General features: G+C 39.5%; 1 protein-coding gene and 1 pseudogene across 1 annotated transcript in view; both read right to left on the minus strand.

Moving 5' to 3' along the window:
- Nucleotides 1-25,087, minus strand: part of RNGTT (RNA guanylyltransferase and 5'-phosphatase) — a 195,061-nt gene that overhangs the window by 118,021 nt on the left and 51,953 nt on the right. Inside the window, exon 10 of the mRNA XM_075747669.1 lies at nucleotides 18,363-18,434. Within this exon, the coding sequence (XP_075603784.1) occupies nucleotides 18,363-18,434 (72 nt within the window). The remainder of the gene's footprint in view (nucleotides 1-18,362; nucleotides 18,435-25,087) is intronic.
- On the minus strand, nucleotides 21,972-22,092 carry LOC142601463 (U5 spliceosomal RNA; annotated as a pseudogene).

Here is a 25,087-nt window from a genome sequence, read left to right on the forward strand (position 1 = left end):
CTTTCAGAACTCAGCTTCAATCTATAGGAGAAGAGGCAGCACAGCCACCACCACTTGGTGGGGAAGCGCATCCTGCACAAAGCCAGTGACAACATGGGTGAAACGTCTCCTAACCTCTGCTCATTGATCCATGCTTGTGAAGAAGAAGAAAGTCTATCTAGCTGTTAACTTTGCCTTCAGCGTTGCCCTTCTTTCATACATGAAGGTGTTATTAGCGAGGAGCCATTCAAATTAATGGAAATTAGAGTATGGAATAAAACAAGGAGCAGGAGAGAGGCTTACTCCTCATTCATTTGTCGCAGAACGCAGCTGCCTGATCTACAGATTTTTAAGTAGAATCATACAATTATAGAATGGTTAGGGTTGAAAGGGACCTCAAAGATCATCTAGTTCCAACCCCCCTGCCATGGACAGGGACACCCTCCACTCGACCACGGTGCCCAAAGCCTCATCCAAGCTGGCCTTGAACACTTCCAGGGATGGGGCATCCACTACCTCTCTGGGCAACCTGTTCCAGTGCCTCACCACCCTCACAGGAAAGAATTTCTAACATCTAATCTAAATTGACCCTCCTTCAGCTTAAACCCATTACCCCTTGTCCTGTCACTACACTCCCTGATAAACAGCCCCTCCCCATCTTTCCTGTAGGCCCCTTCAGGTACTGGTAAGCTGCAATTAGATCTCCCCGGAGCCGCCTTTTCTCCAGGTTGAACAATCCCAACTCTCTCAGCCTGTCCTCATAGGAAAGGTGCTCCAGCCCTCTGATGAGCTTCGTGGCCCTCCTCTGGACTTGCTCCAACAGTATTGCTGACAAAATTCCCGAGAAACATTCTTTCTTTGTTCCCCATGTACAGCACACTTAAGAACTCATCTCTACAGTGATTGAACTTGTCCTGCTTTGTATATCTAATTAAAACACAGAAAACACATATTGACCTCTGTAACAACTGACTGAAGAAATGATTGAAGCATTCTTTCCTGGGAAATGTGTATACATATTACTCATTATTTCAAAGAGCACCATAAACTATTCTCTAGGTACACTTCAGCAAGACCTAGCATACATGCTGTCTTCCCTACAGTAGATTTTCCACTCAGCCAAATTTTATGAGTAGGTCTGAAAAAGCAAATGAACTAATTCATGTTTCAAATATTTGAGCTTCCAATAAGCAGTAAAGTTATTTAGAGAGCTTCTTTACAATGATTCATTCATAAATGCTTTTGCATAGTGACTTAAATTTATTTCAACCCCTTAATAGTTAAATTAAAAGCCGAGACTTCATATGCACCATAAACCAGCTGAATCACTTTCTTTTCCTTTAAATAATCCTTTCACTTCTCCCATCCACTTGGAACTAATTAATTTCCTGCAGCTCTGCCAATCATATATTTTTATTTCAAAGCCTGTTAAGCAGAAGGGTATATTACCACTAGGTTCTATCACATAAAGGTCAGAGCTAGGTTGACTTAAGAGTATATGAGATGGGAAAACACAAATAATGCTGCCGAGCAACAAATTCATCAGCCAAGTAAACTAAGAATTTAAGGAGTATTTCATTCTCACAAAAGCAAAAGACATTAGCAATATGAAAATTAACATAACATTGAATTTAAATCAAGGACATACAGAATAAAAGCAATATTGGAGGAGGAGGGCTTTTTCTTTGTTATTAGACACTTGCCATAATTACAAAAAAAATGTTGCTAATATACAATGTATTTATCCCAGACAGATCCCAAACCTTCAAGGGGTAAAATCCTAGCTTTTAGCAAATAAGTAGGAGGGTAATGTAGGCTGCAATAAATAATTCGCAGACCTTGGCAAAAACAGGAAGAGATTTAGTGTATAAAGCACACATTTAAAAGTTGTCCAAAACCAAGACATAGATGCATGTATAATCATAGAATCATAAAATGGTTTGGGTTGGAAGGGACCTCAAAGATCATCTAGTTCCAACCCCCCTGCCATGGGCAGAGATACCCTCCACTAGACCATGTTGCCCAAAGCCTCATCCAACCTGCCCTTGAACACTTCCAGGGAGGGGGCATCCACTAACTCTCTGGGCAACCTGTTCCAGTGCCTCACCACCCTCACAGTAAAGAATTTCTTTCTAACATCTAATCTAAATTGATCCTCCTTCAGCTTTGTGGTGGGTTGACCCTGGCTGAGGGCCAGGTGCCCACCAGAGCCGCTCTATCACTCCCCTCTTTCATTAGACAGGGGAGAAAAGGTACAATGAAAAAAAACCTTACGGGTCGAGATAAGGACAGGGAGAGATCATTCTCTAATTATCATCACGAGCAAAACAGACCGAACTTAGAGAGGGAATTCATCTTATTTATTACTAAGCAAAACAGAGTAGAGGAATGAGAAATAAAACCAAATCTTAAAACACATCCCCCCACCCCTCCCATCTTCCCGGGCTCAACTTCACTCCCGGCTTCAACCTCCGCCCCCCCTCAGCAGCACAGGGGGACGGGGAGTGGGGGTTATGGTCAGTTCATCACACGGTGTTTCTGCCGCTTCTTCATCCTCAGGGGGAGGACTCATCGTTCCCCCGCTTCAGCGTGGGGTCCCTCTCACGGGAGACAGTCCTTCACGACCTTCTCCAACGTGAGTCTCCTCCACGGGGTGCAGACCTTCAGGAGCAAACTGCTCCAGTGTGGGTCCCCCACGGGGTCACAAGTCCTGCCAGCAAACCTGCTCTGGCGTGGGCTCCTCTCTCCACGGATCCACAGGTCCTGCCAGGAGCTTGCTCCAGCGCAGGCTTCCCACGGGGTCACAGCCTCCTTCAGGTGCCTCCACATGCTCCGGCGTGGGGTCCTCCATGGGCTGCAGGTGGAATCGCTACACCCCCTCATCCTCCCTCCATGGGCTGCAGGGGGACAGCCTGCTTCACCATGGTCTTCACCACGGGCTGCAGGGGAATCTTGCTCCGGTGCCTGGAGCACCTCCTGCCCCTCCTTCTGCACTGCCCTTGGTGTCTGCAGAGTTTCTTACATCTTCACACTCCTCTCTCTGGCTGCAAAAGCTCTCTCTAACTGTTTTTTCTCTTTCTTAAATATGTTATCACAGAGGCGCTGATTGGCTTGGCCTTGGCCAGTGGCAGGCCCGTCTTGGAGCCGGCTGGCATTGGCTCTGTCAGACACAGGGGAAGCTTCTAGCAGCTTCTCACGGAAGCCACCCCTGTAGCCCCCCCGCTACCAAAACCTTGCCACGCAAAACCAACACAAGCTTAAACCCATTACCCCTTGTCCTGTCACTACACTCCCTGATAAGCAGTTCCTCTCTAGCTTTCCTGTAGGCCCCCTTCAGGTACTGGTAAGCTGCAATTAGATCTCCCCGGAGCCGCCTTTTCTCCAGGCTGAACAATCCCAACTCTCTCAGCCTGTCCTCACAGGAGAGGTGCTCCAGCCCTCCAATCAGCTTCATGGCCCTCCTCTGGACTCGCTCCAACAGCTCCATGTCTCTCCTGTACTGGGGCCCCCAGAACTGGACACAGTACTCCAAGTGGGGTCTCATGAGAGCAGAGTAGAGGGGCAGGATCATCTCCCTCGACCTGCTGGTCACACCTCTTCTGATGCAGCCCAGGACATGGTTGGCTTTCTGGCCGGCTCGTGTTTAGCTTCTCATCAATCAATACCCCCAAGTCCTTCTCCTCAGGGCTGCTTTCAATCCATTCCTTGCTGAGCCTATAGTCGTGCTTGGGATTGCGCCAACCCACGTGCAGGACCTTGCACTTGGCCTTGTTGAACTTCATGAGGTTCGCACGGGCCCACCTCCCCAGCCTGTCAAAGTCCCTCTGGATGGCATCTCTTCCCTCCAGCGTGTCGACCACACCACACAGCTTGGTGTCATCGGCAAACTTGCTGAGGGTGCACTCGATCCCGCTGTCTTTGTCGTCGACAAAGATGTTGAACAGTGCTGGTCCCTGTACCAACCCCTGAGGAACACCACTCGTCACCGTTCTAATCTAAACCCATGAAGTACTAGTATGTTTTTGGGCAATATAGATGTTTTATTAATTTAAGCATTCAGATGTTTGAGATTTTATTTCAATATGTAAGTTTTTACTTCGCTGAGAAGGATAAATGTCACCACTGCCTAACATCACAGTTACTGGAGTGCATTACATGGTAATTCCTGTTCTAGACATTTTTAACCTAAAATAAATTTGTTAGCAAAGGGTAAAAGAGAATTAACAAGTAGCATGTGTTTCCTATCTATGTTAGAAAGTTACACTTCCCCCTCACTGTAATTAAAATGCATCCTAAAGCAAAATATCATTTAGACAAGCTTCAAGAGAGGAGTCATCTGTTGAATCAACACCTCTTACTTGAGCAGCTGAATTAATTTCACCTGTTGAAACTTCATGGATTGCACTAAGGTCACAGCAGGAAGTGGGCTTGCAATAGATGTGAAACCTTAAAAATATTAGTCTGATTTTAAAAACAATCCTGCACACATCCTCAAAACATAAAATGAGATTTCTCAGCTTTGAAATCTACCCAGGATTCAACATTTCTAAATTTAAAGGCTTATATTATTTCAAATTAACTTCTCAACAGAACCCGTACACAGTAAGTCACATAAGAACCTAGTGTACCACAAAAAGAAATACATGTTTAAAAATACTAAAAACCAGGGTCTGCAGGTCATTTAATATCCATTGTCTTGAAGGGGTGGGAGAAGGCAATTTATTTGATGAAAGGAGCTAAAAAAACCAACCAAAAAACCCCACCATAAATCACAGTCCCAATGGCATCCATCTGGACAAATGTTAAGACACTGAATTTGGTCAAGCGTCAGGCTGTTCTCCCGCCTTCCACTTGGTTCACAGAGACCTCTGTGTTGGAGTCACAACCTCATGTTGATATGGCTGCAAAGCTGGCAAGTAATTCAAATCAAAGGTCATTAAATACAGGAAGACGGTAGTAATCACTGAGACGGGTATAAGAGGATAACTGATTCCTGCTGCGCACCCTGCCTCAGTCCCCTCTCTCTCCGCAAGGACAAAGGTACCTCCGAGGAGCTACCGTCACCCTCCACGGTTTAAGTCTCCCTCCCACTGCCTCCAAGCTTGACCTTGTGGCTACAGCTCAGTAAATTCATTGAGCCTTACATGGAAAGTTCTCTGCCTAGATGGATGCAGTACAGACTATGAAATGTGGCATGTAGGTGCGAATCCACAAATATCAAATTCTAAGAGAAAATCTTTTTAGTTGGCATTTTCCCAATGCAGCTATAGTAAAAAGAAAAATAATGCCTGGGCCTGTGTACACAGCTGATAACTAGCTTGGTCTGGGATAAACTGAGAATACTTATTCTCTTCCTCCACGAGATACAGTTCGAAGCCTACCTTCCAGCAAAGTGCGCTCCATTTGCTTCCCCAGAACAGTACCTTAGACATAAATAATTTAGCATATACACGCATATATGTTCCACACACGTCTTCACTTATTGAGCCATAGCAGAACATATGTCACAACTGTCTTGGCTTTAATGATTTTGAGAAAAGAATAAAGAATAAGCTCAGGCTGATATTCTACCCTGTGTTTAACATTATTATTGACAATTCAAGGCACTCACAGCTGACATCTGCATTTCCAATGAAAGCCCATTATTAGTTCTCCATCTTCTGAAGACCGTGCAGTCTAATATTTTGCATTTTATGTTAATGACCTGGCATGTATTTCTTCTGACCATGGTTTTATAGATGCTGCTATTTTTTTGACACACATAGCTTATTTAAAAACAATCTGAAGGTACAGTTTCATTCTCCAAATAAGATTATTACTATATTCAATCACCCAAAAGTTGGGGGTTTTTATTTCTGATATTTTCTTTTAAAAACAGGATTAAATGTAAAGTATTAGAGAAATGAAAAATTTGTAGAATTATGACTCAAGTTTTTCATTTCTAAAAGGCAAAAAGCAAGACAGCATTATAATCTGAAAATACATTTTAAAACTTGTTTTTTCTAACTTTTATCACTCAAATATTCCAAACAGACATAGTAATGGCAAGGAATTTAGCATTTTCAAAATGGTTTCTAAAATTTATCTTGGCATCAGTGAGGTACAAGGTGTGAAATATTGTTTCAATTGTAACAATTCAACCAACATGCTGCAGGAACATAGTTACTATTTATATGTTGTCAGCTTATACAATGGAATATCATTTTGATTTACCACACAACAAAAATGGTTTGGGGCATCAGACCTATGAAAAGATTGCTTAAGACATGTATTAAATTATTTGTATTTCCCTTTAAAAAAAAAAATCACTGAAAATAAATTCAAATGTGTATGAATCAACAAAGGAAAGAAGTTTGTAGCCCATGCATAAACATCAAGGCCTAACAGAACATACAAATATAGCTCCACACTTTTTTTTATTAGCAAACATAAGTTGAACGAAACAGCAGAACTGTCAAAACTGTGACTAAACAGATAAGATCAAAACAGAAAAAAATAGATTGCCCTACAAACATTGCTCCCTTTCTCACTCTTCTCCTCCTTGGATTGCTCAAAACATAATACAAAGTCAAGATAAAAACCATAAAACCTTATAACTACAAGTGGATGAGAAGTTTGCTTCACCAGTGTAAAGGTGACACATAAGACAGACTATTTGTGATCAGCTGAAGTGACTGAATTATGATTCTCACCATTAGCGTTGTGCAATACAGAGGCTGACTGATGGAAACAGGCATCTACCATGGATGAACACCTAAGCCCTCTCTTTTGAAAACAAAGCTCCAGTTAGGCGCCGAAAGCTTAGTAGCTGCTATTTTGGGAGCACAGACAACTCAGTCCAATTCATTGTTTGATTGCATGTACAGTGGCTTCATTTGGGATCTTTATAATCCTTATAAATCCTTCTGAGCCTTCAAAAACAGAACTCAATAAGGGGATTTTACTGGGATGTAAATGATTAAAACCAAAAGGAATTATGTTCTGTCTAGACTGGCTGCCTCCCCTCAAGTAATCTGAGGAGTGCATGAACTTCCCATTTTAATTACAGAAGCAAAAGTCATAATTCTAATAACCCATAACTATAAAACAGATTCACTGCCATCATCATCATTGGACATTTACACACAAAAAGATTGCATGTGATTCTCCCAGGGGAATATAAATTTAAATAATTTATTTTGCACCGAATTTAGGCTATCGGCAAAGTCAAATATCAAACACACGGCTTTGCTGCTTCTGTTTTTTCCAGTTATTTTTTCATAGTGCACATAGTCTGGAGGCATTCTTACAGAATCACAGAATGGTAGGGGTTGGAAGGGATCTCTGGAGATCATCTAGCCCAACCCCCCTGCTAAAGCAGGATCACCTACAGCAGGTTGCACAGGATGGCATCCAGGTGGCTTTTCAATACCTCCAGAGAAGGAGACTCCACAACCTCTCTCGGCAGCCTCAGAGTAAAGAAGTTTTTTCTCATATTCAGGTGGAACTTCCTGTGTTCCAGCCTGTGCCCATTGACCCTTGTCCTGTCACTGGGCATCACCAAAAAGACTCTGGCTCCATCCTCTTGATATCCACCCCTTAGATATTTATAAGCGTTGATGAGATCCCCCCCTCAGCCTTCTCTTCTCCAGGATAAACAAGACACAGCTCTCTCAGCCTTTCCTCATATGAGAGATGCTCCAGTCCCCTCATCATCCTTGCAGCCCTCCACTGGACTCTCTCCAGTAGCTCCCTGTCTGTCTTGAACTGGGGAGCCCAGAACTGGACACAGAACTCCAGATGTGGCCTCACCAGGGCAGAGTAGAGGGGCAGGATAACCTCCCTCGACCTGCTGGCCACGCTCTTCTTCATGCACCCCAGGGTACCACTGGCCTTCTTGGCCACAAGGGCACAGTGCTGGCTCATGGAGAGCTGGTTGTCCCCCAGGACTCCCAGGTCCTTCTCCACAGTGCTGCTTCTCAGCAGGTCAAGCCCTAACCTGTACTGGTGCCTGGGGTTATTCCTCCCTAGGTGCAGGACCCTACACTTGCCCTTGTTGAATTTCATATGGTTCCTTTCTGCCCAGCTCTCCAGCCTGTCCAGGTTGCACTGAATGGCAGCGCAGCCTTCTAGTGTTCAGCTGCTCCTCCCAGTTTAATATCATCAGCAAATCCCTTTGTCCAGGTCATTGACAAATATGCGGAATAAGACCGGAACCAGTACTGACGTCTGGGGCACATCACCAGATACAGGCCTTCAACTAGACTCTGTGCCGCTTATCTGAATTGCAACAGACCTTAATGGTCTAGTCAATATTTTCTCTTTCTGCTTCGACTCTCCTCACACTGTCTTCCTTTCTACCAGCCATTCACAGTGACTCTTCACATGAATAGCTATTGTTGGGTTTTTCAGGGCTGTCTTTATTTTCACTCCAGTGAAATTAAAGAACAGTGGGGAAATTCCTACATCTTAAAGACATTATTGAGGGCATTTCATACTTGAAAAGATTGAGCCACTGATTTTTTTTAGAATATAAATCACTGCATAGTATTTAAAATAAGACTGCCTAGTACAGTAAGTATAAAGTCTCCTAAAAACTAGAAAAGAGAGAGAAAAAAAAAGCAACAATCAGCACTGATTCACAGATACTTAGAAAAGGAACCCCTACCTTTCCTAAACCATGATAGAACTAAAAATTAACTGTCTGCTTATAATAAATGTAATACTCCTCACGACTTGGAAAAGATCTATAACTTTGGTACACAATCTGTCTTTAAGGTATCTAGTTCATTGTGTTCATGGTTAGCTTATGACTAAGAAATACTGATTAATTACTATTATACTCATTCCAGAAGAAAAGTGGTATTGTTCTTCATATTTCTTTTAAATAAGAGAAATATTCTAAAAAGGATGAAAATATGGCCTCCACATTCTCTCCTAGACCATAACAGTCACTCAGGTTATTCAAACATATTAGCCATGAAAAAGAAAATATTAGAGAGGTTCTGCTTTCATCTCCATAAAACCTATCCCGAATTATATGTTTCTTTTAGATTTGGTACATCCTTCTGATTAACTTTGATGATATTTTTTCTTTAGTTCTTTTCCCTTAGAAACAGGAAAAAGATGGCAAGGCAAGAGATAGGGAGAAAGCTGAAAATAGGAAATATTATGGCTAGGTTAATTGTAGAAAAGGACAAATTAAAACTAAGTTAGGGAAATATGACGTGACAATATTTGAACACACTCCCACTGCTTCCATATGATATTCCCTCAACCATCCTCTACTTTGCCTTTAGTTCTTCCTGTTTTGAAATATACTGGACAAAAAGAGCCCTGTGTTAGACTTCATTCCCAGCACTTAGGAAATTGGACACAATAATGGAACTGGAAAACCTGCCCCACTGTAAAGTTTTTCACACTTTCCACTATAGTTGTGATCACTGCCAGATTCTTGAGAGATCTGAGTATTTGCCTGAGACAGAAGTTGGGTTTAAGTCCACTTGGCAGTTCCTATGGGAATGACTGTTATAAACTGCAAGCTGAGGGAGACAGTTTTTTCTATTTAATCATATGTTACAATTCCTAGCACAACAAGATAAAAAAAAAATTGCAAATAAAAAGTGAGGGGTTTTAAGGCTAAAAATGTGAAAAGCAGAAAACTGTTTAGTAAAAGTATTGAGAAAAGCTCTTTAGAGACCTTCTAAGAGCAAAGATTTTGTTTGTGGACTTTATTCTCTAAATTGTATAAGGTTTGAAATATTTCAGATTTCATTTACAATGCAACTTAAACTTTCAGGTCTTGCTTTGTATTTTTTTGTAGCAAGTTTCATGATTTGCTGAAAAAGTGTCACATCAGAGTAAGCAAGAGTAAAACCTACAGAACCCAAACACCTGAAAAATAAAAAGGATTTAATATCATAGCAACTTCTAAAGCCACTCTTGGAGAATTACTTGTCCCTATATCTCTCTCCCAGAAGCAACACTTTGTGCCTATTCCCCTGGCAGTTATACTAGCGATAATCTGCCATTCAAAAAGGTTCTCGTGAGATGTGCTTCATGCCAAGGTATGGAAACACCTTTGGGGAATAAACCAAGACATGACAAAACTGAATACACACCCTTTGCTTTTATATAATATTCCATTAAATATTCTTTATTTTGGAAAGTGTGGAAAACAAACCACCTTCACTGAGATTCATAGTGCCCCTTGGGTTGGGAAAAGGAGCATCTAACTCAAAGATGCAAGGGAAAGGAAGAAATCAGATGTACTTTTCACGCAATGTAATCAGCAAGTACAACAGTCAACCTTCAAACTAATTACAATGCTAAAGAATGCTCCCCAACAATAAGCAGCTTATTAGACAAAAATTAAAAAATTAAGAACAAGAAAACACCAAAGATATACTGGTCAGCATGTACTAAGTATCACTCATCAGCAACAATTTACCTTTTGTAGGCATCATAGCAAAAGAGAAAAAAAGAGGGATGCAAAACTGCATAAAAATTCCACTTTTCAGTTGCATATGCGCTTTACTCAAGCACAAGGAGCAACAGGGAAGAAAGCACAAATTATCTGTTTGGAAGTTTACAGAACAGGTAAGATTTGCAAATTCTGCTGTTTAGACATACAAGTCAGGTTTTCAATGATGAATAAAAGATGATCAACAGGGAAGGGGAATAAGGCAAGAAAGACTTTGAAAAAGTAAACTAGCTAAGATGCATTTCTGTCCGTCCGTCTCCACAGACCCAAAAGCTTCTGTAGCATCACTCCCTTACTGTGCTGATTCTGTGTCTTACAAGCTCTCCTAGCCCACCAGCTGTTGCCCTCCCTATTCTGTAATGCTACCCTATTCATATAGCCTAAAGAATAGTAAAACAAATTACTGCCCGACCTGCCCCTGCTCTCAATAAACTGTATTATAAAAATGGGAGGAGGAGAAAGCGATCTTAATGCATCCCTCCCAGCATGACACCAGAAAGCAAAGCGAGACACAGTGGAGTAGATGCTCTGTATTTCATTTACCCAACACCTCTGAGCCATGATAGAATGAAGTGATATGTACAGATTTTGAGAACGTAACACACAGTAAGAGAACTGTTACAAACATTTGGGCACTTGTTAGGTATGTCTCCACAAGACATAATAGAAAGGCTGCCAGAGTAAACGCATGCATGGCATCCTCATTTTCCAGAGTGTTATTAGTAACAAAAGCATTTTAAATCTGTATTTTCAGGTGGTACTGAGAAATAACCTCAGAATTAAAAGTAGGAGTTGAAGGGTGACTGGCAGCCAGGTGCATTTGTAAACAGAAAAGATGCAATTAAACACTTGCCTGAGTTGTGCCCTCAAAATTTTCACAGTACATTTCAAAGATAAGGTTAATAGGCTAATAAATGAGATACAGCATGTACTGTGAGCTTTACATCACTTTAAAATGAGGTTTGTAATGGAAAAGTCAGACGTGGTAATATTTTACAGGGGTTTAGAACAAAAATTTTTCATGCATAAATTCAATGAGCATGTTGGCTGTGGGCAGGATTTATGACCAGCATATCTGTTTACCATGACAAATTTTATCTAATAGCTACAGCATTGTTATGCATAATGACAGCCAAAGAAATCTTGATCTTGACTTAATTTAATGCACAGAGTATTAGGAAATTTAATCAAAATTTTATCTTCTTTCTAAACATGAAAATAATTATTCTTTTTCAAGCATTCAGGCTATTCTTACCATCGCAATCTGGTCTCATGAAAACTTGGCTAGAGTTTAAAAATTTAAAGGCCAGGGTTAGAAAGGAAAAGGAAAGTACTATTCATTTTCAGCATCTTTGCTAAGAATGCATTAATTAGATCCCACATTATGCCAGTTACTTTTTATTACTTAACTAAGGAAAAAAATAGTTGCTTAAGTCTAGTCTCTAAACATCTACACGTAGCTACTGAATATGATCTAAGAAAAAGCCTCTCAAAATAAGGTTTCTCAGGACGAGCTGTCTCAAAGATGACTGGAGAATAAAGACGTATTCTTTTGTGTGTTTCTGTATTAATAGGGATTTGGATTTACTTGCATTTGCTTCTGGGACTGTTTATTATTTTATTGTCAGCTTCCTCTGTTACACTAGAATTACCTACCAAATTTGAACTTTTAATTCACTGTTCAGGTGAAGGGGGTAGTGCTACGCAGCTACAGTTACTACAATAATGAACTCAACTACATGCAGACATAAATCAGGAAGCTGAAAAGTAACAGGCATTGTAGGGATTTAGCTCTGTACTCATTAAGACTAAACACCGTAAGGAATGTTGGCTGCCATTAGACTTTTATGTTCAGAGGAGTATGAAAAATCCAGATTTTTATGTGTGCAGAGTGCACACATAACCAGTGACATAAACGTGGACAAAACCCCCCCCTCAATTACAATACTAAAAGCTAAGTAAATGCATGCATTTTTAAGAAATACTTTGTCATCTTTCAATGAGGAGAAAGATTCTTCTCAGGAAAAAAATAATTCATTGAGGTTGTAAGAAAAGATAAACTGTTACAGCTGATTTCTACTTCTAGAAACATTTCATATGCCAAACGTGATTTGACATGATAATGACATCTTTCTCATACTGGTGTCTCCATAGACAAGCAGAAGTGACATACTAGTTTTCATGCTTCTCGGATCTTCTTTTATACTCTTGACAACAGAATTTTGCTGTATGTCATGATATACTACTATTTTTTTATTCCACGTTATTCCACTTCTTCTTTTCAATGTAAGGAGCCTTCAAGGTCCTCTGCCCTAAGCCCCTAGAGGCACATAAAGAGCAGTATACCTGATATTTCACAAAACAGCACTTTCTGAACTTCAGAGAGGTGAGCCCCAAGTCTGTGAACTAGAAGACACTCTAGGTACACCAACATGGGAAGGGCCTCATCTCTGGCCCTCAAGCCACCGGCTGTCTGACCACGTTCATATTCTCACTCTCCAAAAGAGGATGACGACATCTCAGCACACCTGATAAGAATGGTCCCTCAGCAATGTTAAGCTTCAAACTATTCTTGAGAACTCAAGCACTATAGCCAGCCAGGGCCAAAACTGTGCTAGGGACCATTTTAACTACTTCAAAAGAGGATAAACTTTCAGTAGCAAGTTCCTGCCTTTTGCATAGTTTCATTTATTAGTATACGTGTATGCAGCCTTTCAGAACGGCCTTTGAGAGATGATTTTATGTACTTGGAGTTGCTCTTTATAGAAAGAGTCAGGTGAAATACAAAATAAAAAGCAGGGATTGCTCTGGGTTTCCTCAAAGAGCTGAGGTTGAAAGGTGGGCTTACTTCACTAGCAAAAGCTTCCTTTCTATGAATTTGATTTTAGCATCTGAAATGAAAGCATTGAGACAGCAATGTCATATTTTGAGTTGCTACTAATAATAAACATCATGATTCACTGAAGAAAATGGCAATTAAAACAAAATCTTTTTTTTAATCTCCTAAAGAATCATTTGCTTTTCCTGACACAGGAATCTCTTGTAACACAATGGGATGCGTTATCACAAGCTTCTAGAAACTAGATGTCACAGAAACAGTGATTAAAAGAAATTAAGCAAAGAGTTCCATCAGCATGCCCGAAGACTAACTTATGCAGCAGCTACAGGTGATAAGCATCAGAATTCAATACAAAATTTATCATGGAAAATGACAGCCGAGATAGGGAACACCTAGAAATAATCTAAGAACTCTAATATAGGTGTCTCCCAATCACTGAAAGTTTTCCTTCTTCCTAAGATTTTTCCTGTGTAAACATCTAGAGCCAAATACACATTTCAATCAGTCTATTCTCTTAGTTTCCTTTGGCTCTTTCAAGAAGGTTGCTGTAGTTTATTCCTGATACAGCACAGCAAAATTGAAAAGCTAAGTAACAATAAGCCTCACTGATAACAATGTGGATTAAAACTTGTAAAAGGTAGGTCTTTGCCCACTCACTTTCTCTCATTTTTCTCCCTTACAATTCTCTTCCATTTGTTTCTACAGCCACTACTCACCATTAAGTTTCTGTTACCATTCTACTGATGAACGCATCATCCTCGTTTAAGGTGACTTCCTTACCTCCTCTGGGTCACTCTCAGATGAAATCCTGACTAAGTCTGAAGAAAGATCTCATGATGTACTGAGACACTCTGCTCCGTGATTGCATGATGTTCTCCCAAAATTATAGTATTGTACATGAAATGAAAACTGTTACTTTTACTCCCAGCTGATCCATTTCTAGCAGACTGCTGGTTCTCTTAAATCTCAAATTGACATTCGTCTAAAACACTTTACTTTTCAAATGCCAGAGCTGAACAGAATTATTTCTAGTTTGGGATCTTTGTTTTTTAGGCTGAAACCTTAAGCATACAGCTTTAAGAATAACAGCATCCTCTCATAATTTCTGCTCATAACTAAATACTATGACCACTGTTGCCTTTTAACTTAGACACAGAGAAGCCAGGCGAAGCATTTTGGGCTTCATTTAGGTATCGGTCTTCAGTCCTACATGTCCCCCTGTTAAAAGCCAGAGAAATACGGCATAGAACAGAGACAAGGTTGCCCTGTCTCAACTGCTACACTTCCAAACACCAATTTTAACACTACTGAGCCCCCTAAAACCAAGATAATGAAGAAATAAAATAAATAAAAGAATGGAGTACAGTGCAATTATGAAGCACGACAATACTGCCGGCCAAATATACTGAGAATAGTTCAAAAGGATATTATGGTAAATGACATTTGGGAATTTTTAATTACATGACTTTTTTTTCTGTGATCTAAAATTTAATTCCATGATTTTCCGCACACGTGTTACCAGTTTTCACTGTATTATTTAGTGTCATCCCGAGAGGTGCAAGTTGGCATATATCTTACTGTAAATACATGGTGCATTCTGAAAAACTATCTTTTACCTTATTTTACTACTAACTTCTGTATTTTAGTGCTGGTCATCCTTACACACAAATTCTCAGCGGTATTAATAGTGCATGTAAGTCTTTGGGACTTAATGTGGAATTTGTGAATGCAATATTTCAGAAGGAGTCTTCTGACAAAGCCAGAAATCTTTGTTGCTTAGCTAGCATGGGATGGTGTGCAAAACAGGTTGAGCATTTGAGATAAGGTCAGCTGAAAATACCGCTAGTTCACTAGACCTGACTTAATCATGAGGTTTGCCTGAGAAAAGGATTTCACCAACGGGGTTTGTATTCACATTGTTCCCCAGCTGCAATGTGACATCTCTAACAGCACAGTATGCCAAGTCACTGGAGAGGACGAGATGGGGGACATGCTGGAAATCTTGTCACTCACATGACAGACAGTGAGAACAGTATCTCCACCACTGACCTTTAGAAGACACAACCACTTTCAAGATCAAAAGGAGCAATGTTGAATTCCAGAGCACATCATATAGCTGTCTGTCAGGTTGGTTTGAGGGGGTTTTTTTTGGAGTGGGGGGTTGTTTGTTTTGAAGGGGGAGGAGAATGTTCTGGTTTTAAACAGGACTGATGCTTTGTGTAATTATTTGATTTGAAGCTCTGCTAGTAAAATTAACACAAAACTAAGTTACATAAGTTAAAAAGGCACTTTTCTTGCCAATTACAAGTTTTTAATACCTTCACATCTCTTGGTGATAAAATTCTGTTGATCATTTCTTGCCAAGCCAAACATCGTCAGGTGCCCATTTTTGTAATTAAGCTTCTAAAATTAACCTAAAAACTGCTGTGCTTTTTAATCTTTGTAATAGGACCACTGCTAATGACTTCTTGCAGCTGAAGCCCTGCTTGTACTCATACTGATAACATTATCTTAATTTGTCCTTGACATGAAAATACTATTACATAGTAACTAACTCCTCTCATTCCCAGTGCATTTAAAACAAACAAACAAACAAACAAAAAACCCCAAACAATCTTTAAAGCTTTACAGCCCTGCTCAAATGCAGACTTTTCCCAAACAATCCTCCGGAAACCCACTGATCATTTTTCCTGTTTGCCAAGTAGGATGCTTCATGTGAAGTCTGGACACTTCGCTACAAATGAGGGTTTCCTCCCCTTCCACCCGAAAAATGTTTCGCCAAAATAATTATGACTTTCAAAAAGCGTTATTTTACTCGGACAATGTATGTATGTCCCAAACTGAGAGAAGGAGACTGTACACTTCTTACCTTACATTTATTTTTCAAAAGGAAAGTAACAAGAGTGAATGGCAGGTTAGACAGAAAGTAAGAGCAGAGACAAGGAAAGACATGAAGGTAAATAAACACAGAATCACAGGCAGAGGAATAGGTAAGAAAATGTAAAGTAAAAATGAGAACCCAAGAGTATAGAAGATCGCATTTTTCAGAAGCCTATAAGGAGTTTTTCCTTACTGAGAAGTCTTAATCATAGGAGGGATCCAGGAAACTAACACCTACTCTTCAGAAAAGGATAAAAAGATCAAGATGGAAAATTAAAATGAGTTAACAAAAAGCTTCTATTTCTAACATGTATTCCCCACAAACTATTACTTTTAAAAGCAGCTGTCCTAAGTCACAGTATGATTACATTTCCAAGAACACCAAAGTCATGTTTAGTGACTAGTACCATTTGCAATTCTCACTTACACTGAGTGGCCTACTCAAGCTGAGTAGTATCTTACTCAAGTCTGGAAGAGTCAATGGTAGTTTAGGAAATCTGAAATGCGCTGTGATTTAGTAACACCGTTTCTCCTGTTAGGAGCACTGAAACAATAGTTTTGTTTTTCCAGAAGCGTTAAGAGATACTAGAGTGTTTTTCCACGGGCTATTTAGTCACAGGGCTAGCAATTAAATTTAACACATTGTTGTGGTTTAACTACAGTAGGTAGCTAAGCCTCACGCAGCCGCTCGCTCGCTCACTCCCCCTAGAATGGAATGGGGGAGAGAATCGAAAGGGTAAAAGTGAGAAAACTCATTGGTTGAGATAAACAGATTAATAGGTAAAGCAAAAGCTGCACACACAAGCACAGCAAAACAAGGAATTCATTCACCACCTCCCATGGGCAGGCAGGTTTCAGCCATCTCCAGGAAAACAGGGCTCCATCACGTACAATTGTTACTTGGGAAAACAAATGCCATCACTCCGAAAGTGTCACCCCCCTTTATTCTTCTTCCCCCAGCTTTCTATGCTGAGCATTATGTCATATGGTATGGAATATCCCTTTGGTCAGTTGGGGTCAGCTGTCCCAGCTGTGTCCCCTCCCCACTTCTTGTGCACCCCCAGCCTACTTGCTGGTGGGATGGTGTGAGAAGCAGAAAAGACCTTGACTCTGTGTAAGCACTGCTCAGCAACAGCTAACACACCCCTAAATTATCAACACTCTTCTCCTCACAGATCCAAAACATAGTACCATGTGAGCTACTATGAAGAAAATTAACTCTATCCCAACCAAAACCAGTACACAGTTTCTGCTTTCACAAAATTTTAAATATTGTTTTAAAAAGATATATATGGTTAAAGATTGATCCTTCCTGAAGGAAATTTTCTCTTCCTTACACATAACAGAGAAGTCACTAGAAAATTTATTTCATAATAAGGGCTAACAAGTGGAACATGTTGGCAAGATTAGTTCTTCAAATAAGCTTTAGTAGAGACTCTGCCATAAGACCCGTGATGTCAAATTCCACATACATCATGACTTTTCGGGGAAAAAATACAAGAAATGAATAAATTTTAAAAACTATAAAAGATAACATACAAGAGCCCTTTGGTGACATTCAAACCTTTAACATATTTGAAAGCTGCTTTAAAGAAAAAAAAAGTTTCTCATTTCCTATACTGTTTAACAGATCTTTCTTGTGACCACAAAGACTTTATTCCTAGCTGTCAACAAAGGCTTCTCCTTTTCCATAACTTCCACAATATAATTCTTTATTACATATTTGCCCTACAGTCAGTGTAAACTAGAGTCTCTGCTGTTGAGAACTTAACTGAGGACCAGTTGCCTGGTTTCAAAGAGAAATTTGAGAAAGAGATCATGGAGCAGCCTAACAAGGAGCATTGTGATGCTCTGGTAACAAGTACACCACTTGCAAGTTAACTGCTCCATCCCCTCTCAATTTCACTGCCTAAATAGTTCAAACATGCTCTAGAAATGAGAAATTTTCCAACAGTGTTTAGCAGACTGATGGCAGTTTCAAACTGCCATCTTTTCTTGAGCAAGGGGAAATAAATCAACGTCTATTATAATAAGGCTGCTTTCAGTCTTAATCCCGATGCATAGCTTGTTATTGAGTTACAAAATACCCAAACACTTTTGGTGTTTAAATTTACTCTGAAGCTCCTACTTATACAAATAAGATTAAAATAAAAATGAGAATCAATAACTAATAATAAAAGCAATAAAACTGGGAGTACTTACATTAAACTTAATAATGTCATATATCAAGTACCGAGGGACAACCTGTCCATTAACCTTGTCGATGATCATTTCCTTAAAAGAAAAGAGATGACATTTACATTTATTTCATGAATCTAGACGAATGTCAACACATTTATACTTAGTGCACGTACCCGTAAGCATGATGCAATCAAACACTGTCCACATCTTTATTACGACAAAAGATTTCACCATAGGTCATGATTATAAAAATATTATTATAGTCTTAAATGTCTCATGAAGCACTCAGTAAGAAGCCAGGAAGCTGTTCTAAGGATCCACATTCTGATCTGCAACATTTATACATTAGTTTCCCCACAGCTTTCAAAATCACCATCTTTGAGTGAAAAATGATTTTTTAGAAACCTCAGTAAGAACTGCAATCCTAAGTGAACCAAGCACTTTTGGAAATCTCGCCTACATTAAATAGTACAACAGCAAGGAAGTAAAGAAAAAGCATTAACACCCATTTTTTGTGCTCAGGTTGGATCTTTTCACATTATCAGCATCCTAGGCTGCAGTGACAACTGCAATTTGCTTGAATGTTGCATTGTGACTAAACAGTAGGGTTCCTTCAAATGGAAATATCGCAGATATTAACCGTATCAGATAAAATTAGTTAACATTCAATATACACTGGTAAGCCATCTTGAAAATATGTCAGCTAGAAAAAAGACTATTAACAATGAACATCCAAACACAAAAGTGTTTTCTGAACTTAATGGTACATACAAAAATATATACATCTTACATGCTGGTGCTTACATCCGTAACTCAGGCCTATGACATGACTTAGACATAGTTTATTATTTTGATAAACTAATAAAGAATATTTAGTTTCATATAAATTAGTAATGATTTAAAATGGTAACAATCAACCAGTTGGTAATCTTTTTCAGAGATAATTTGAAATATTCACTTCTTTAAATGCAATCAATCTCCTCCCAGCCCCCCCCTCCCAATTCTTGGCTAAAAAGTTGGTTGTATCACCTTAGGATTTTTTGCTGCCAATATCAAATTCCAATTCACACATAGAAGACAAAACAATTGGAAAAGGTGAAAAATATTTCATTATAACATGATGAAAACAAAATTGTGAGCTCAAGAATTATTCCAAAAGAGAACCTTACATCAACTCAAATGTGTAAACTCAACTTTTTAACTTCTCTTAGAATCCAGAACTTCTACAAAGTAAACCCAAACAAGAATCTTGATGTAAGATTGATTTTCTGTCTGTACACATACCAAGCTTCTTGAATTGTACCTAGTATTTAATCACATTTGGCTTTGAAAACTAATCAAGCAGCTGTAAAAACACAGATTTGTTCTAAAGCAAACACAAAGTTTGAAGCATTTAAAACTAAACTAGAACACATGAACCTGTTATTCTCAAAAAACACTGAAAACTATAAGTTGCCTACTTAATATTTTGGAACCTTAAACCGAATAGAAAATAGAAGTGATGTAACAAAATGCCATTCTGTTACTTTCCAATATTTATGTAAGACACCAGTGAACTATCAAAGAAACAACAGATGCAATGCTGCAATGCCTTCTTTGACAATAAATTTTATAACTAACTGGAAGAACAGATGGAGTAGGTACACCTTAACAGAGAAAGAAGGCAACTTGGAAAAGTGTGTAAAGACATAATGGGGGGGGGGGGGGGGGGGGGCAAAAACTCCATCCAGAATTCCTGATAGTAATCAGGTGAAATGAATAACAAAGTAAAACTGAAACAAAAGAATGCTACCATATTTATTTAAAGTTTCAATCGCATTAGCAGGTAAAACAACTTTTAAAAATACATTTAACTGAATATATATTTAAGGTTTAAGGACTTGTTTCCTCAGCAGGAATATTCCAAACCTCAGCTTTGATAAAAGCTAGCATTTGTATGCAAAATCCTGAAAACATTTCAATGCCTGGTATTACAAGATTTTATGCCTAATTTTCAAAATCCGCATCTCTGGATATTCAGTTTAAGAAGAATTATAAAATACAGCCACGAGGACCAAGAATGATTTTTAAACCTTCTCTGGAATGTTCAGTTTTAACATAGAGTTAATTTTATAAAGAAACTTTTTCTCTACTTCAGACGCATATAAGCCTTTTTGAATCTATTACTGGCCAAACTAGCTCTTTCTTCATATCCTTACTTCTTTTCTTCCTCCCGTGCCTCTTGTTCTCTTTTCGTATCCTGACTGAAATCTCAGCTACCAGACCAAATAAACAATAGCACAATATGCCTCAGCAGTAGAGATGACAAATTCCTGTGCTGCTCATCTCCATCATGACAACAACATTCACTGCTCCATTAGTTATGCCAATACAACTGTCACAAGGCAAAAGCTGTAAAGTGATCATAAGAATGATTCAGATTAGAAATACTCTAACACATCATTATTTAACAGTCTGATTTCAGAATCTTCCTTGAAATTAAGAGAATTTAAAAATACCTCAGGGGACAGACCTCAAAAGGCAAGTTCACAGACTGCTGGAAAATGTAGTATTTGAGAAACTGATAGCATTCAAACTCACTCAGATTCACAGAATGGCAGGGGTTGGAAGGGACCTCTAGAAATCATCTAGCCCAACCCCCCTGCTAAAGCAGGATCACCTACAGCAGGTTGCACAGGATGGCATCCAGGTGGCTTTTCAATACCTCCAGAGAAGGAGACTCCACAACCTCTCTCGGCAGCCTCAGAGTAAAGAAGTTTTTTCTCATATTCAGGTGGAACTTCCTGTGTTCCAGCCTGTGCCCATTGACCCTTGTCCTGTCACTGGGCACCACCAAAAAGACTCTGGCTCCACCCTCTTGATATCCACCCTTTAGATATTTACAAGCGTTGATGAGATCCCCCCTCAGCCTTCTCTTCTCCAGGATAAACAAGACACAGCTCTCAGCCTTTCCTCATATGAGAGATGCTCCAGTCCCCTCATCATCCTTGCAGCCCTCCACTGGACTCTCTCCAGTAGCTCCCTGTCTGTCTTGAACTGGGGAGCCCAGAACTGGACACAGAACTCCAGATGTGGCCTCACCAGGGCAGAGTAGAGGGGCAGGATAACCTCCCTCGACCTGCTGGCCACGCTCTTCTTCATGCACCCCAGGGTACCACTGGCCTTCTTGGCCACAAGGGCACAGTGCTGGCTCATGGAGAGCTGGTTGTCCCCCAGGACTCCCAGGTCCTTCTCCACAGTGCTGCTTCTCAGCAGGTCAAGCCCTAACCTGTACTGGTGCCTGGGGTTATTCCTCCCTAGGTGCAGGACCCTACACTTGCCCTTGTTGAGTTTCATATGGTTCCTTTCTGCTCAGCTCTCCAGCCTGTCCAGGTCGCACTGAATGGCAGCGCAGGCTTCCGGTGTGTCAGCCACTTATCCCAGTTTAGTATTATGAGCAAATTTGCTGAGGGTACACTCTGTCCCCTCATCCAGGTCACTGATGAATATGCTGAATAAGACCGGAACCAGTACTTATCCCTAGGGCACACCGTTAGCTACAGGCCTCCAACTACAGTCTGTGCCGCTTATCAGAACCCTCCGAGCCCTGCCATTCAGCCAGTTCTTGATCCACCTCACTGTCCGCTCATCCAACCCACACTTCCTAAGCCTGCAAAAAATTCCTTGACACTTGTGCCTGTTCCTCTCCATGGAAATATTTAGTAAAAGATTTAGCGAAATATTTATAGGATCTGAAGAAAAACCAGAGTTTCCACTCATTCTGATCTGAGTAATAACCTGATACTATAAGGGTATATTTAAGCCAATTTTTAGATAACTAAAAACTTAAACCCAAAACCACTCACATGACATGATAACAGAACACAAAACTATCCATAAGGCACACCTGCATCTATGCATTTCCTTTTATAGTCCCCATGTAGATTTACAGCTGCTATTGTGTATTGTAGAATTACCACTGCTAGAAAGTATGATCTTTACCACTTGCCTGTTACCTGCTACTTTAGGTATTAGCTTAACCTAATGTTCAATGTAATCTGGCAAAACTGTGCTGGTGTTAATCTCCTTTTCTTAATCTTCTGGTGCTGCAGAGCATAGCCCTACAGCGTTATAGAAACAGCAACTGTGCTAAGAGCTTTTAGCTGGACAAGCACGAAGAGAACGATGCTGGACTGAGAGCTCACAGACCTTTTCTTTCCTCCTTTGAATCCCATATCTAGCAAGCAACTTGGATTTAATATTATCCAAAATTTAATCACAAAGCAAAGGATCTCATACTACCAGCCATCTGCAGGATGTATTTTTGTTGACACAGAGTATGGAATCAGATATAATCACACATCTGTTTATTGTTCCTTTTCCTCCTGTGCCTTACCTTTCCTTTGGCTGTTACCTTCAACACAATTCTAGCTACTGATGTATTTCAGGAATGAAAAGAGGGTTTTTTTAAAAAAAAACAACCAAAAAACAAAAAACTATTGTGGACAAAGTGCTAGCCTTTGCAAAAAAGTTGTAAGTTATGCCATTTCTGTTAAAGCTTACAAATAAGTGATGTCTGTACTGATACAAAAACGTAACTCAGTCTCAATCTCACTCTCCACTTTTAGAGTCCTTGGCCCTCCTAAGTCTTCAAGTGTGAACAATATTTTATATATAAATAAAATACATACAAAATTGTATTAAAATTGTAAAAAGTATTTCAAGTCTAAGAATGCCTCTGCATTTTCTATTCAACTGTTCCAAAGCTAAGCAGAATGCCAATAAAGTTCCTGAAAATAACTAATTAGTTTTCTTGCATGACAGCCAAAACACTTGAACAAAAAATCTATGCATTCCCTCAGACAGCAGTATGGATGCAAAACTCTTGGCTTCTAAATTTTATACTAGTCACCTGTAGGTAATATTCAAATTAGCTTTAATGAGCTTTGCAGAAAACTTTCTTCCATGCCAGGAGAACAATCAGAACTGAAAAGCTGGAGATGAGCATGGAGTATTACAGGAACTCTCTCATCAACCAAGACATAACTGATCATAGTAAGAATTGTTTGCAAGTAATTTCAGCCTGAAGTGAACTGTAAATGCATTTGAAATTCTCAAAGACAGCCATATGGAAGGCTTACACCAGAAGCCTTAAGCAAGTTAATAGATCACCGAATTCATGGAAATTGCCTTTATGAAAGTTTTATATACACTGTCATTCTAAATAAAGTTAGGGGAAGTTACCTAATCTTTTGTATTCTTAACACAAGTAGTTGTTTTGCTGCATGGCACCGATATTTCTGTTTTGTTTTTCCTTCTTTCTCATGCATTTTAAGATTACTGTAAATTGGGCCACCTCATTCTCTGAGAGAAAGCTACTTCAAGGGCAGTAAGTATGAACTACTTCAACCTGTAATTAAAGAATTAGCTTCAAGAGCTCTTCAGCACTAATTAGCAAAATATGTTAAGACAGAAAAGCCAAATTTTTTTTCCCATGGATTAAGAAAGAAATCATGCACATATCCAGAGTGAAGGAACAGTAATGGAAATTCTCATTTGGCACCAACATTAAACAAACATTCAATTACAAAGTTAAGCTGTTCTGATGCTTTGCATAATAGGCAAATTTTATTCTCAAACCTGTTGAAAGGACTTTCAATTGAAAAGAAAAATATTCCATCAACAGCTTTTTTTTTAACTGACCTTACTTGAATAAATCTAGAAATCTGTATTATGAAAAGGATCTATCCATTGAAAGGTTTTAGTTTTATCTCATGGTACTTCATTCAGCGAATACTTGTTCATTTAATATCATTTTGCTTTCCACTTCATAAAAAAAGGCGGGGGGGAGGAAGTCGCAGTAAGACTAATTTTATGCCAATAAAGTGAAATACTGAAATGCACTACTACAATCAAACTTTTACAAAACAATAAATTAAGTGCGGTTATAGTTCATGCCCTGGGTAACTGACAGAACTTCATTTATTCTTAAGAGGCTTAAACTATAAATCTGAAAAACACAAAGCAGGATATCAAAGCCCCTCTCCTATACCCCACAGCCACATTTTTGCACATATCTCAATATATGTGCATCCCTGTCTTCCACCATGTACACATTAGCCACCCTTACTAAATTATCTATTTTGAAATGCAAAAAGAAAAAAAAAAAAAAAAAGAGCAGCAGTTTCTTTGAAGAACACCTAGGACTGCACCATATGGACACTGGCAAGCCATTACTTTCTCAAGAGCCTTAGAAAGACCAGGGACAAAAAGTAGTACTAGGCTTTTTATCTCAACAGTATGGAACCTGATGTATGTCATTAATAATATTATTATGTACGTCACTAGGAAGGTGCCTGGCTGAAGAGGCTCCTACCAGACATGACAGCTTGTGCAACCACTTTTGAGCTGACAGCATGGCATTTCTTGCATTATGCTCTCAATTTTTCAGTGAAGCAGAGGTGGTGGAAAATATTCCATTACTTTCTCCTCTGTCCTTGAGAGACATTGTTCCTTGCAATAAATATCCTCACAGATTCGATTTATACATGCTTCACATGTAAATGTGTGTTCAGTAAGACAGATCATGCACAGAAGTGCAGAAGGATACTGACAACAAAGGCCTGAGAAAGGAAAGAAACTTAACAATGACTTAATCCCATATCTGAAAGGTGCATCAGGCTTCAGAAGACCAATTCAGGTATTCAGTACTTCAGCAAGCAAGAGTGACAGCAATGCAGAGTCTCCAATGCTACTGCAACACGATT

Source organism: Balearica regulorum, chromosome 3 (genome assembly GCF_011004875.1).
Source record: "Balearica regulorum gibbericeps isolate bBalReg1 chromosome 3, bBalReg1.pri, whole genome shotgun sequence".
Classification (NCBI taxonomy): Eukaryota; Metazoa; Chordata; class Aves; order Gruiformes; family Gruidae; genus Balearica; species Balearica regulorum.